Genomic DNA, 14574 nt, shown 5'->3' with positions numbered 1-14574 from the left:
CACACCCCACGTTCAGGGTGGACAGCAACAACAACACACCCAAACTTGATGCATCGATTGAACCCCACAAGAATGAGACCCCCACACAACCACAAAGACAAAGTTGGGGAGAACGGACTTGAGAGGAATAGGTGACTCGCGGATGCCACCTGCTGGTTAGTTAGAGAAAGTGTACACCACCAAGCTGTAGATCTGACAGATTAGAGATTGGTGTTTTTCATATCCAGAAAGAACCCTATCAAGTAAAGCAAATGCCAAGAGGCCAAAAACAACAGAAAATTTTAAAGCATGTGATAAAACCAGACGATTTGGAGAACCCAAACACCCAAATCAGAAGATCAGAGGAGACACACTACTTGGAGCAATTAATCAAAGAACTAAAGACAAACAATGAGAGCATGGAACAAGATATAAAGGACATGAAGAAGAGCATGGCACAGGATATATAGGACATGAACAAGACCCTAGAAGAGCATAGAGAAGAACTTGTGAGAGTAAATAAAAAAACAGATGGTCTTATGGAAATAAAAGAAATTGTTGACCAAATTAAAAAGATTGTGGATACTCATATACAAGACTAGAGGAAGCTGAACAACGACTCAGCGTCCTTGAGGCTTACAGGACAGAAAATGAAAGAACAAAAGAAAGAATGGGGAAAAAATTGAAGTGGATCTCAGGGATATGATAGATAAAATAAAATGTCCAAATTTGAGACTCATTGGTGTCCCAGAAGGGGAAGAGAAAAGGTCTAGAAAGAGTATTCAAAGAAATTGTTGGGGAAAACTTCCCAAACCTTCTACGCAATATTAATACACAAAGCACAAATGCCCAGCAAATTCCAAATAGAATAAATCCAAATAAATCACTCCAAGACATATTCTGATCAGACTATCAAATACTGAAGAAAAGGAGCAAGCTCTGAAAGCAGCAAGAGAAAAGCAATTCACCACATACAAAGGAAACAACATCAGACTAAGTAGTGACTACTCAGCTGCCACCATGGAGGCGAGAAGGCAGTGGCATGACATATTTAAAATTCTGAGAGAGAAAAATTTCCAACCAAGAATACTTTTTCCAGCAAAGCTGTCCTTCAGATTTGAAGGAGAGCTTAAATATTTCACAAACAAATGCTGAGAGATTTTGCTAATAGAAGTCCTGCGCTACTTCAGATACTAAAGGGAGCTCTACTGACAGAGAAACAAAGAAAGGAGAGAGAGTTATAGAGAAATTAAACAGACATATATAGAACATTACATCCCAAATCACCAGGACACATTCTTTTCTAGTGATCATGGCTCTTTCTCCAGAATAGAGCATATTCTGGGAAATAAAACAAGCCTCAATAAATTTAAAAAAATTGAATTTATTCAAAGCATATTCTCTGACCACAGTGGAATACAAATAGAAGTCAATAACGATCAGAGACTTAGAAAATTCACAAATACCTGGAGGTTAAAAACATTCCGGGATAATCAAAAGCTGAGGGACTTCATCATCCGTAGATCAGTCCTATAAGAAATGCTAAAGGGCATTGTGTAGGCTGAAAGGAAGGGACACTAAACAGTTGACTGAAACCACATGAAGAAATAAAGATTTCCGGTAAAGATCACATGGTAAATATAAATACCAGTACTACTGTATTTTTGATTTGTAACTCCACTGTTTACGTCTTACAGGATCTAAAATACATAAACTGTAATGATAAATCAGTGGTATTGGATGCATTGTAAAATATGTAATTTTTGACAAGAACTACGTAAGGGTGGGGGAATGGAGGAATATAGGAACATAGTTTATGTGTCCTATTGAAGTTAAGTTGGTATCAAAGAAAAACAAGATTGTTATAGATTTAAGATGTTAAATTTAAGCCCCATGGTAAACACAAAGAAAGTATCAGAGAATATGACCATAGAGATGAAAAGTAGAGTATGGGTTATGAGAAGTGGGGGAAGGGGCAATGGGGAGTTAAGAAATGAGTGTAGGGTTGCTGTTTGGGGTGAAGGGAAATTTCTAGTAATGGATGGTGGGAAAATGATAGCATTGCAATATTCTAAATGTGATTAATCCCACTAATGGAATGCTAGGGGGAGGGGTTGGAATGGGAAGATTTAGGCTATATATATGTTTCCACAAGTGAAAAAAAAAAAAAAAAAAGTAAATAGATAATAACAATTAAATGCCAAGGGTGATCCTGGATGGGATCTGAGGATGGAGGAGAGGAGGCTCAAAGGGACACAGTTGGGACATAAGGAAAAAAAGGAAATATAGTATGTAAGCTTTGTATCAATGTTGAATTTCTTGAACTTCTTAGCTGCGCTTAATGTGATTGCATAAAGGAATGTTCTTGTTCATGGGAAATGTATATATGAATTATATTGTTTGTTCAAGGATGTGTGCAGCTTGCTCTCATGTTCAGAAGACAGAGCAATAGATGATGGATGATAGGGAGGGAGGGAGGGAGGGAGGGAAATAAAGAAATGGTGATGTGACAGGATATTAAAGTTGGTGGATCGGGGTATTGTCAGAGGGGGGTCGGGGTATGCTGGAGTTCTATGTATGGGGTTTGTATTGTTTTTGCAACTGTTCCTGTAAGTTTGAATTTATTTCAAAATAAAATTAAAAAAAATTAGATTGGGGTGATGAATGCACAGCTATATGATGGTACTGTGAACAGTCGATTGTATACCATGGTTGATTGTATGATATATGAATATATCTCAATAAAACTGAATTAAAAAAAATCTCAGGAAAAAAAAACAAAAAAAAACGGAAGCTGGGTCCAATGGACTTTGATGGTGTAAGAGATAAGGTTTAAAGGTGGTAAACTTATATAGTCTTAGATTGGGCTTACCCATACAGAATAAAATGAGACAATCATGTCTCTTGTTCCAGACAGACACTGTAACAATAATGAGCAACTTAATGAATTATTTAAAATTTTTAGCAAAATTAAATGAAAAAAAAAAAAAGTCCTTTTCTCACATGCTGCTAAAATTTGTTGCCTCTTGTTTTATACAAGCGTAATCCACCAGACTTAGAAAGTCTCTGATTCATACCCTACCAGGATCAATCATAATATAGAAAATAATCAGTTGATCCAGTTTGTACAGTGGACTCAATCAAAGAATTTCAAAGCAAATTAGATGCTCAACTAAGTTTAGGATATGGCCAGGAAAATCTAAACTCAGTTCTGTGCTATGGCCCAGTTTGATTTAATAATTGTACATATGAATGTTACTTGTAAGACAACCAATTACAAAATACCCGATATGGTCTATTTGGAGTCTCTTGCTAATCAGGGTTTAAATCTGATGAAAAGATACAGTCATCAGTAGCAATATATTCTGAGAACCTTGTGAAAGAAGAAAACTAACATTAAATAGTGTGTTCTCCTTTGTGCATAAAGGTAATGCTAAAGAAACATCATTAGTAATTCACAATTAGCACCTCCTAAAAGCTGTATCTTACTCAAAATTCTAAAACAGCTGTTTGAAAAAAAAAATAAAAACATTTCCGTGTTTAAGAAAAAGCCTGTCCTCCTGCTGTCTTAGGAAACATCCGCTCTCTCATGGATACCCGGTGCTTCCTGTTTCTTAGCCCGTGTGGTAGGGATGTTCTTGGGCACAGATTGTCTTATTTCTTCTCTCTGTTTTCAGTTTAGTTTGTGGCCTGTTCTTTATTTTAATTTGGCTTAGGCTCTGTTCACAATTTTGTGGCTGTTGTATATTTTTCCTATTCTTAGTACTTGTGGGCTTATGCCTTTTCTATCTCTTAATTGTCATTTTCGTGGAGAAGGAGGGAAGGTAAAAATGCGTGTCTTCAATTTGTCATGTGTAACTGGAAACCTCATAAAAGGGTTTCTGTAAAAGTAGGATTGTAGTATATATACATCCTTGAGATCTATAAAATGTATTTATGCAACTTAATCTTTGTTGTACATCTAGCTGATCCTCACATGTACAAATGATAGGATAGTGAATGTTGCTGGGGCAGGAGTCACTTCTCCAGGGAATGAGATCTCCAGACTTGCCGAGACGTGAACGGTGTCTTCTTTCTCTCCAGGTGCTGAGCCATGCCCCTGGTGAAGCGGAGCATTGAACCCCGGCACCTGTGCCGCGGGGCCCTGCCGGAAGGGATCACTAGCGAACTCGAGTGCGTCACCAACAGCACCCTCGCCGCCATCATACGCCAGCTAAGCAGCCTGAGTAAGTCATCTCGGTTCCGGAACACCTTTTTTCCAGGTTGCTGGTGACATTATTCATTTCAGAAATAGAGAATTGATAGCAGTTCATTAGTTACACAGTTGTCGAAAGAAGAGACCACGACTTTGAAGTAACCGCCTCCCGCAATGTGAAATTAACTGTTTGCACCGTCTCAGGTCTTACAATGCCTAATTTTATTTGATTAAGAATTAACGCTAACTGTGGTGGTTTGGAGCTGTATGTACCCCAGAAAACAATGTTCTTAAAGCTACTCCATTCTTGTGGGTGTGGACCTATTGTAAGTAGGACCTTTTGATGAGGCTGCTTCAGTTAAGACGTGGTGCAGGGTGGGTCTTAATCCTCTTGCTGAAGTCCTTCATGAGAGAAGGAAATTCAGAGAGAGAGAGAGACAAAGCCACAGGCAGCAAGGAGCTGAAAGCATCAAAACCTGGAAGAGCAGGGAGAGACCAGCAGATGGCGCCATGTGCCCGGCCAGGTGGTGGAGCAGCCAAGGATCGCCGGCAGCTGTCTCTGAGAAGAAGGCTTCTCCTGATGGTGGCTTGATTTGGACATTTTTCTCAGCCTCAAAACTGTAAGCCTATAAACTAATAAATTCCATTTGTTAAAGTCAGCACATTTCGTGGTATCTGCTGTCAGCAGCCTAGCAAAGTAAAATACTAACATTGACCAATTCACAAAGTATTACATAAAACCAAACATGTATAGGCTAATTACAGTCTTCATTTTGTTTAAAAGCTTATTAAAATAAAGATAAAATAATTGGTGAATTTTTAACTTTACTAAATTGTTTTGTTAAAATCGAAATGAACTAATTACTATTTTTTGTAAATGTACTAACAGATTGAACACTAGTTAACACCTGGAATATGCCTGGGACATAGTAAATTCTCAATAAATATTTGTCGATTGAATGATAATCAAAATGAAACAGAATAAAACCAAACAGCAGTGAAATTTGCCAAATTTGCTAAAAATTTTATAACTTAAAATGCAGGTATTGATTTCCAAACTGAGGCTAACAGGTTAGCTGTTTGTTAAATATGCATAGTGTCTTGTATGTTTATGTAAGATTTATGGCAAATACAAGTGTACAGAAAACAAGACTTTCTATTCTAATTTTGAACATTAATATTAAATACCCAAGGAATGTTCCATTTTTTAAGCCTCAAATATGCATGAAAGTGCTTTTTCTGTCAAATATTTTTCAAGTTGGATTATTTTTCCCTAACTTTTACATTTATGCCACTCCTTTTCAGTTTAGATGGTGTACGTTGTACTGTGGGTGACAGGTTTTCACAGTTAAATTCTTCAGAAACTTCATAACTAGAAAATCTTCCATGAAGTTTCACATACTGGTAGCCTCAAATGTAGGAGGATGTTTTTTAAAAAACTCAAATACTTTTATTTATATTATATAAGATTCATCATTGATAACTATATTTTTCATTTAAAGAAGTATACTGTATTATATTGATATATTTTTAATGTATCTATAATCACTGACTAAGGTAAAGTAACTTGGATATTACTTTAAATGTCTTTCAAAATAGGTTTCTTCTGGAATCTAAACTAATTACAATTGAATTTTGGTAGTGGTCATTGGTAAAATATAAAAATGCAGGTGATTACAGGAAAATACCTTGTAAGTTATTGAAGGGTAAAAATGTCCCTGTTTGTATTCATATATTTCTGTAAAAACACTTTAGTCTGTTGTTTTTATAGTCAAAACGTCTATTGGCATAATCTGTAAGTGCCGAAAACCAACATAAACGGTTAAAATTTCAGTTACAAGCTGCCTGTCAAGCTGTAATGCTCAGTGTCGTATTGTGTTTGTGTGTTCATGGTGCTAGCTTGTCCAGTCTCTCATGGATGGAGTCATCCACGCAGTTACATTGCGTCCGATGTAATCCACATGTGCTCCTCTCCCCCATCACGTCCCTGTCCTGATTCTTGTTGTGTTGTTACGTGGCAACGGGGACTTAAGGTTGCTCATCAGCTGACTTTTCGAGAAGCTTATCCTGGATTATTCGGGTGAGCCCAGTGTAATCAGTGGGTCCTTTAAACCTGGAAGAGGGAGGTGGACAAGTCCACGGTAGAGTGACGGGAGGTGAGAAATGACTCAGTTGGCCAGAGCTTACTCTGAGGCTGGAGGAAGGGGCTGTGAGCCAAGGAAAGCGGGCAGCTGGACATGGCAGGGAAACAGATTCTCCCCCAGGGTCTCCGGAAGGAACACAGCCTTGCCAACACCTTGAGTTTAGCCTAATTTAGACTTCTCATCTCCAGAACTGTAAGATAATAAATTTGTATTTAAATTTGTATTTTAAGCCACTAGGTTGTCTTCATTGTTAGGGCAGCAATAGGAAACTGATACACTGCTGTAGCCTCAATTACATTTGAGCCACATAATCTACCCCTGTTTCATGACTGAACCAGGAATGGGTACCTGCTTCAAAAACTGTCAGTCCACAGTTAGGCTGGCTCCATGGCTCTCAACCCTGGCTCTAGGATAAAATCGCTATGGAATTCTAGTACGTGATGCCAGTCCTCACCCCGTATTGTGATTTGAATATGCAGCCTGAGATGTGAGTGTTAAATGAAATACCCGTGTGTCTGGAGTGGAAAGGATGAGCTGGGTCAGCCAGATTCTTCCAGAGCATCTGAATTAAGTACAGTGAGTTTGCTAGTTTCCCACGGGGCCTCCTGCTCTGGGCCATGGTTGCTGCCTGCCAGTCAGAGTTGTGGAGGGGGCAGAGCTCAGAGAAAGGAGAGGAAGTCAGTGGCAGAGGGAGGCAGGACCCTAATGTGAGAGACCAGGAGGCCCAGCAGGATGGAGCGAGCAGCTGGTCCCCAGCAGTGCCCAGCGTGGCCTTCCAGCCCCACTCTCGGTGTTTTCTTGCTTGAAGCTTCTTGAGTGCATCCGGAGCTTGCAGCCCAGGGAGCCTCACACAGAGGAGTGAGTGAGAGATCGATTGTTAATTGGTGGTAGAATGGCAACTTATTGAATCCTCATAATTTATTTATTAGTATTTATTCACTGTGTACCCCTGTAGATACCACATGCAGCAAATAGAATCAATTTGGTGTTGTAATTGGAAGTTAAAAACATATATACTTTGCCTCAATGTGGTCATAAAATAGGAAGACAGAGATGCTACAGAAAACTCTAGAACTTAAGAAGTAACAGTGACATTTTTGGGTAAATCTTCAGATTTTGTGTGGTTTCCCAGTGGCTATAAATACATTATAGGAGACAAGGAAAGATGCAATTTGTTAGCCTCTGAAATTAGGAAAAGTGTAGAATTTAAAGAATGTTTTATGTTATTTTCTAATTTTGTAAGCATTGGTCAAATTTTTTAAGTGAAGTTTTAGAAGTACATGGATCTGTCATATTAAAAGTTTTTTTGTTTAGTATTAATTCCTATAATAGAGCCAAAACTGAATCTTTAAAAAAAAAAAAAAATTCCTTTGCGAATCATTAGGTGTGTTCAAAGCAGCATGGGCCGTGCTAATCCTGTTCTCACTCCCTTCCCCCACCACCACTTCCCGCCTCCACGCCCCATGTCAGAAACTCTTTTTCAGGTAGAGATGAGGACAGCTGTGTGAACTTTCCATAAGCAAACCATCCGGGAGGCCAGACCTTGTCAAATGTGGTCCCAGAGAACCCCAGTGGGAACTTAAAGGGCTCACCTAGAATTGCCCCCGCCCTGACCCCAGACGGGCCACACCTGCCTGAGCAGCGCACACCTGCCCCAGGGAGAGCTACCGTGACTCTCAGGTGTGCCGAGGGCAGGAGAAGCAGGCCAGGAGTCCAGAAGGGATTTCTTTGGTCTTTTTGAAAAAGGAAGACTAGAAATTGAGGCCTTGCTTTACCAGATTCTCATCATGCCCCAGGGGACAGTTCAGGGTATGAGGATGTAAATGACTTGGCATAAAGCAGTGCAGGAATCTGGGCCTGGGTCCCAAATGGACCTCGGAACCCTCCACAACTCTGCAGAACCTTTGGGAAATGAATAGGTTTGTACCAACTGCCATTCCCCCATCACATTCAAATTAGACTTCTCATCAAAGGCCAGAAGTTTTGTCAGCATTAGATTTTATCTGTTTTTTGTTTGTTTGTTTTTAGGAAATGGAAAGCTTTTCGGTGAGAATGCATTGATCGTTTGTATTGGGTTTAAGAAGCAGTCACAGAAAGGAAAGAGGAGATTTGTAACATGAGCAGCTTTACAGTGAAAGAAAAAGTATCAAAATTTTTTCAAAACTTAATCCAGTAAAATTAAAAATTAGGGTCTTTAGTAATTTTCAGGGGTTTTTGTTGTTGCTTTTTGAGTGTCACTGACTTCTAATGAGTGATCCGGGGGAGTAAGGCTACTTGCTAAAACAGTTTTGGTTAAGGACGTATTACTTGGTTTTCTTTCCAGCTAGGGAGTATTGATTTCTTTTTTCAAATAATGACGCTTTGATGCAGCAATTAACATTAAATCAGGAGTGCTTTTTCATCATTTTCCTTGATTAATAATCCAAGTGCTCTTGCTCCTATCAGCTAGTTGCTCAATTAAAATTGCAGTATCATGCAATCAAGTCCCTACTGATATTATAATGTAATTTTAATGTAATTTGCTTCAAAAAGGAGATGGCAGCATAGGGCAGTTTCACTAAAGATAACAGAAGTCTTTTTTAATTTCTCATTTCCACTGCTGCTTTGCTCTTCGTTCTTGTGATAATAGCTTTCTTCCCCTTTCCCTCATAAGAGTGCCCCAAGATGTCAGAAAGAAAGAGGTTAGTGCATCACCCTTTTCCCCACGTGGTTACTGATTATATTGATTATATTTGATGGTAATAATAGGATGATATAGAAAACTTAGCAAAGGAAAACACAAAGGAGAAAAACTATGAAAATTTCATTAATCAGAGAAAATCAGGGATGCTTTGTGTATTCTTTGTAATAATGGTATCTCACTGTATATATTGTTTTGTAGCCTATACTCATTAATACGTAGTAAACATATTTCTTTGTCATCTCTTCTAAGACATTTTTCAATAGTTGAATGGCATTCTAGTATATTGATATACCAATAACTTATCATTTTCCTATTGTTGGACATATAGGTTGTTTCTTTTGTGGGTCCACTATTATAAATTCTTGTAGGAAATTGCTACATACATTTCTGGTCATTTTTTTAAAAAACTTTCTCCTGTCTTAAGAGTCATTAAACTTCCTCATAAAGAATTAATGTAGTCTTCACAAAAAGTAGATTTTGTGACTCCATTAAGTTTAAATATGCCTCCCTTACTTTTAATCATGAGAAAATCTTCTGTTCTCCCCTTCATTTCCAAGTTTGGGGTAATTCCATTAATGAGGAAGGAAGTTTGTTTTCTTCTCAGAGATTTTTATTAAGTGATTAATATTTATATTAATACTCATTAAGATGCATGTTGTGCTTCATATCAAACCAAATGCTGAATTTTTATAAAAATACGTCATTAAAGGCTTGCACTCTAGGATATTTGCTTTTAGTAATCGGATCTGAAATTTGGAGTTGTATTAATTGATTATACAAGTGCAGTTCTGCTTAGAATAGAGATTTAAATATTTTGAAGGCATGCATGGAATAGATCTCTTGTATACATTTGATAGAAAACATTTTTTCCAAATGGGATGGTATTTTTTTTAGAGAAGGGGAAATAAAAGACAATCTATAAAGGAAATAGATCACAAGTACATGTCTATGCATGTTGGAATGCTCCAAGACTCGGTCATTGAAACTCCTCTGCTATACCCATTTACTAGGCGATCTGTCCCATGCTTTGAAATACCATCTTTATGCTGATGACTTCCAAAGTTATGTCCTTAGTTCTAACTTCTTCCCTAGACTTCAAACTTGTATATCCAACTGCCTGTTCTATGTCTTCATTTGGATTTCTAATATGCATCCTGGCTCAACATGTCTAAAACTGAATTTAAGATTTCTTTCTCCTCTCTTCCCCAATCCTCTTTTTCTGTCATTGCAAATGAGAATACTACTCTTCGAATTGCTTTTGATTTCTCTCATCTTTTGTACCAAACATGCAATCCAATAGCAAACAAGAACGACCATATTCGAAGTCTATACCTCATCTGTACCTTTTAGCAAGTGAGGTCGGCCATCTTCAAAGTCTATGTAAACCTATACCTGTTAGCAAAGTCTACACCACATCTACTCACCTGTTAGAACATTCCTGCTTCTACTGTAGTCCCAGCCTCCATCCGTTCTCAGCTGCTCAGCGACAGCCTCCTCACTGATCTCCCTGCTGCCACTCTGGCCACACACCCCCTCAAAGTGGAGGAGATCTGTTTCTCTCTCCTTTCTACCACTTTTCCTGTCGCTAACTGGGTTCCAGCCACATTGGCCTCCTTGACGTTGCCCACACAGGCTGCGTTCCCCCTGGAAGGTTCTTTCCCCACATGTTGTATGGTTCCCTGTCCCACTGCAGTCCGTTTGTCTGGTAAGGTGCCTAAACCTCACCTGGTCTAGGCGCCTTTCTTGACCAGGCATCTCCTACCATTCTCCGTTCTGTTACTGTGTTATTTTTCTTCATAGCACTTCTCACCAGCTGACACATTTGTGTATTGTCTGTTTCTCCCAACCATAGTATAAACTTCACAGGAGCAGGGCTTTGGGCTGTGTTCACTGCTGCGTCCCTTCAGCAGCTGCACAGCTCCTGGCACATGGTGACTGCCTGACAAGCGTTTGCTGCATAAGACGAACATGCTTAATAATGAACATCGATCGTGTTAGTTCTTACAACAGTCTTGGAAAGAGTACCATGAAGAAGTACAGTTAACTGTGTACTCTAGTCAACTCTGGGTGGATTTTTACTTTTAATTTTTCTGGGTTTTCCAAAGTTTCTACCATGTAGTACTCTTTTATCTTCACAAAGACGTTTCAGAGAATCAGGATATATACTTACGTCTTTTGACTTTTATACAGTCTTGTAAACAGATCAAAGACAAAATACATACATCAGAATGTTAGCAGTAGATGTCTTTGAACCATTTTTTCCAATTTCTTACTTTTCTGTACTTCTAAATTTTCTAGAATAAGTATGGATTGCTTTCATACTAGAAAGTCAAATCTTAACAAGAAAAAAAAAACCACACAACGTATGGCTTGTTATTTTATATAAGTCAGTAGCCACTGGGTTTTATTACAGACCCTGTAATAAAGGCTTTTTTTTTTTTTTTTAACTTTTTATTTTGAATTTCCATAAACCTTCACCCAGATTTCCCAGATATTATACCACATTTTTAAAACATTTTTTATTGTGAAATACAGCGTATACACAGAAAAGTGACAAATTTCAAAGTACAGTTTGACAAGTAGTTATAGAGCAAATTTCAAAGAATAGTATGGGTTACTGTTCCACTATTTCAGATGTTTCCTTCTGACTGTTCTAATATACTAGAAACTCAAAAGAAATATCTATACAGTGATTCTGTGGTCATAGTCACTTGTTGAATCCTAATTTCTCTGTTACAACTCCTCGCTCTCACTTGATTGTTCTCTCATTCCTTGGGGATATTTGGGCAATGATCATTCTAACTTCATGTTGAAAAGGGGTGTTGACATGGGGTACAGGGATGCAACTGGTTGATGTTCTGGAAGAGACTGTAACCTCCAAGTTTCAGGGCTTATCTGGCCTAGGGACAATCTGGAGATTTTAAGTTTCTGAAAAATAAACTCAACAAGTAAAACTTTACTAGAGTCTTAGGTAGAGCCCTGGGTTTTCTGTAGGCTTTTCAGGAATGGTGTTGGTTGAGGCTTAGCATACCGTCATTTGCCACATTTTTTTCTTCTTCTCAGAGACTGGCCTCTTCTCTCTGTCCTTCCTTCTTCTCTCCTTGGCTCCCTTCTCTTCCCCCTCCCACCCTCCCTTACCCCATATTCATATGTCTGTGTTTATATACAGTTCTCTTTATGGTCTGCTTGAATCTGGAACAGTTCCTCAGTCTTCCTCTGACTTTTTGACTGTGACGTTTTAAAGGTACCAGCCATTTATTTTGACGAATGTCTTCTGGTTTGGATTTTCTGGTGTTTCTTCATGATTAGATTTAGGATGTTGGCAGGAATCACAGAGCAAGGCTGGGTCCTTCTCAGTGCTGTGTAACAGGAAGCACATATCACCTACCTGTCCCGTCCCTGGAGATGTTAACTTTGATCCCTTGGTAAAGTTTTTTAGGCAGGTTTCTCTAATGTAAAGTTTCTGTTTCTCTCTATGTAATCAATAAGTATTTTCTGGAGAGATACTTTGAGACTATGTAAATATCTTGCTTCTTATCATGTGTTTACCCACTAGTCTTCTCATCCATAAATGATTCTTGCCTGAAACAATTTGTTGGTTGCAGAATGGAGAGTTTTCTCATGCCATAATTTCTTTTGCATTTATTAGTTGGCATTTTCCTGTAAGAGCTTTCACTTCTTTCTCTGCTTATCCATTTTTTTCATTTGTTTATATCAGAATGGACTCATGGATTCTTATTTTGCCCTGTGGATTATAGTTCATTATTTTTATTGTTTATTTGGATGCTTACATCTTTCCCAGTTTGGCCAGGGGGAGCCCCTTCACTGGCTCCTGTGTCCTTTTGACATATCCCCATCACTCTTGAGTACTTCTTTTTTTCCTAGTATAAGCAAGATATTCTAGAATTGTTTTGCACTTCTCCACCTGCAGCCCTGAAATCAGTCATTTTTCCAAGGTACTGGTTCTTCTGCTGGAGAATAAAAAACCACAGTTTTCAGCACCCGAGGTCTAGGTACTAGGTGTAATCAGTGTCATGACCAGTTTCTTATTCCACAGGAAGTACTCACATCGGACACACCAGTTGTTTCCAACAAATCTTTACTTTGAAATGCAGTTGCAAGTCCATGCTTTATTTTTTGCTTTGACAATTTGGTGGCATACATCTTAGCTTCAGTTACTTGGACACAAGTTCATAATGGTACATATAAATCCAGAAGTAGAACCTTTATCAGTAAAGAATGAATAAATTGACTTACCTCACTGGTCTTTAATCCAATTCGGAATTATTTTAGTTTAGCTATTAATGGAGTTGCCATTGAGTGAATAAGTAAAATTCAACTTTCCAAATAAGTTGCTGTTTGCAGTACTGAATACTGTAATTGCAGCACTGTATGCATGTTCATCAGAAAATATAGTTGTTCCATTTTCTTCTGTGTAGTCACTTGTCAGCTTTTGGCAGCTGGCGAAAGATTAATTATGCTGTTCTTTATTTTCCTTTTTATAAGTCGAAATCTTCGAAGCGGAAGTTTTTCAGATGGGGTTAAGGACTGAAGATAGAGGGCACGTGGTGTTTGTCCTTGTCAGCTGGTAGAGCGTCTAGTGGAGCGTACATTGTTCTCAACAGCAGTGCCGTGCTTTGAGAATGCCAGTCTATCTTTTGCATTATTTTCATTATTCTTGGTGGCACCCCCATTATTCTTGGTGACAGATGCTGCCCCCTGTTAATGCAATTTCTGCACAGCGGAAAGGGAAGGGATGGGAGTTCTGGAGTCGTTCTGGAATATTTTCTTTAAAGCCATGAATGGTACAGTAGAGAAACAAAAACTAGTTGGTTTCATCTTGTCCATGTCAGACATTCAGGAAAACAGCTGACAGACTTGCCTGCGAGACATTTGGAACATGGCGCTTGTACATCCATCTCCTAGCTGAGTGGGCATGCATTTCTGAAAATAGGTTTCATAAAGCATTAGTTCTGTAAGATGTCAGGTGTTTCCAGGCACAGCCAGTTTGAGAAGTGTGGCGTGCGAGCTGCCTCTCTTGCAGATTTCCAGTGCTGGGTAGCATAGTCACGATTTCGAGAACCCCCACGGCAGAGAAACAAAGCACTTACTGTATATGCTGCAAAGTGTTATGAAAAACGTAGGGTGATTTTTCCTGCAGTTGCGTTCTCTTCATGGAAGGCCCAGCTTCTTTTTCTCATTTGAGTGATAAATAAATAGAAAACCCAAATATAAAAGAGGAGATAGGTATCTCTATGAGAGAAGTGAGGGTGCCTGTGTGCCTTGCACACCAGGAATAGGCAGTTATTAAATATTTGTTGAATGAATAAAGAATTGGGTTGTGATCTGAAAATTCAAAGTTAGCTGATATGATTCCTGTCTTGCCTGTTAAATTTTCAGAAACTTTATTAATTACATTTTAAGAAAAGTAGGAGTTGTATCTAGCACCCACAAGAATGTAGAGTCATCCATACAGAAATCGTTAACTCAAAATTTAAAATGTTAATTTTTAAAGAGTGATAGAAGTCTATACCTAAGATTTTTGAATCTTTACTGGAAAAATGTAAAATCAT

The 14574-nt window shown here is 38.4% G+C and overlaps 1 protein-coding gene across 8 annotated transcripts in view; it reads left to right on the top strand.

Moving 5' to 3' along the window:
- Nucleotides 1–14574, top strand: part of WASF3 (WASP family member 3) — a 140793-nt gene that overhangs the window by 101806 nt on the left and 24413 nt on the right. For 7 of the 8 annotated variants that reach the window (XM_037800300.1, XM_037800307.1, XM_037800306.1 and 4 more), the window contains one exon: nucleotides 4063–4205. In XM_037800300.1, the coding sequence (XP_037656228.1) occupies nucleotides 4073–4205 (133 nt within the window). In that variant the 5' untranslated portion in view covers nucleotides 4063–4072. Of the gene's footprint in view, nucleotides 1–4062; nucleotides 4206–4248; nucleotides 4795–14574 lie in introns of those variants that run through there. The other variant, XM_037800308.1, reaches the window with a different exon arrangement.

This window comes from Choloepus didactylus, chromosome 12, assembly GCF_015220235.1.
Source record: "Choloepus didactylus isolate mChoDid1 chromosome 12, mChoDid1.pri, whole genome shotgun sequence".
Classification (NCBI taxonomy): domain Eukaryota; kingdom Metazoa; phylum Chordata; class Mammalia; order Pilosa; family Megalonychidae; genus Choloepus; species Choloepus didactylus.
This window is presented reverse-complemented; position numbering and strand designations above follow the sequence as displayed.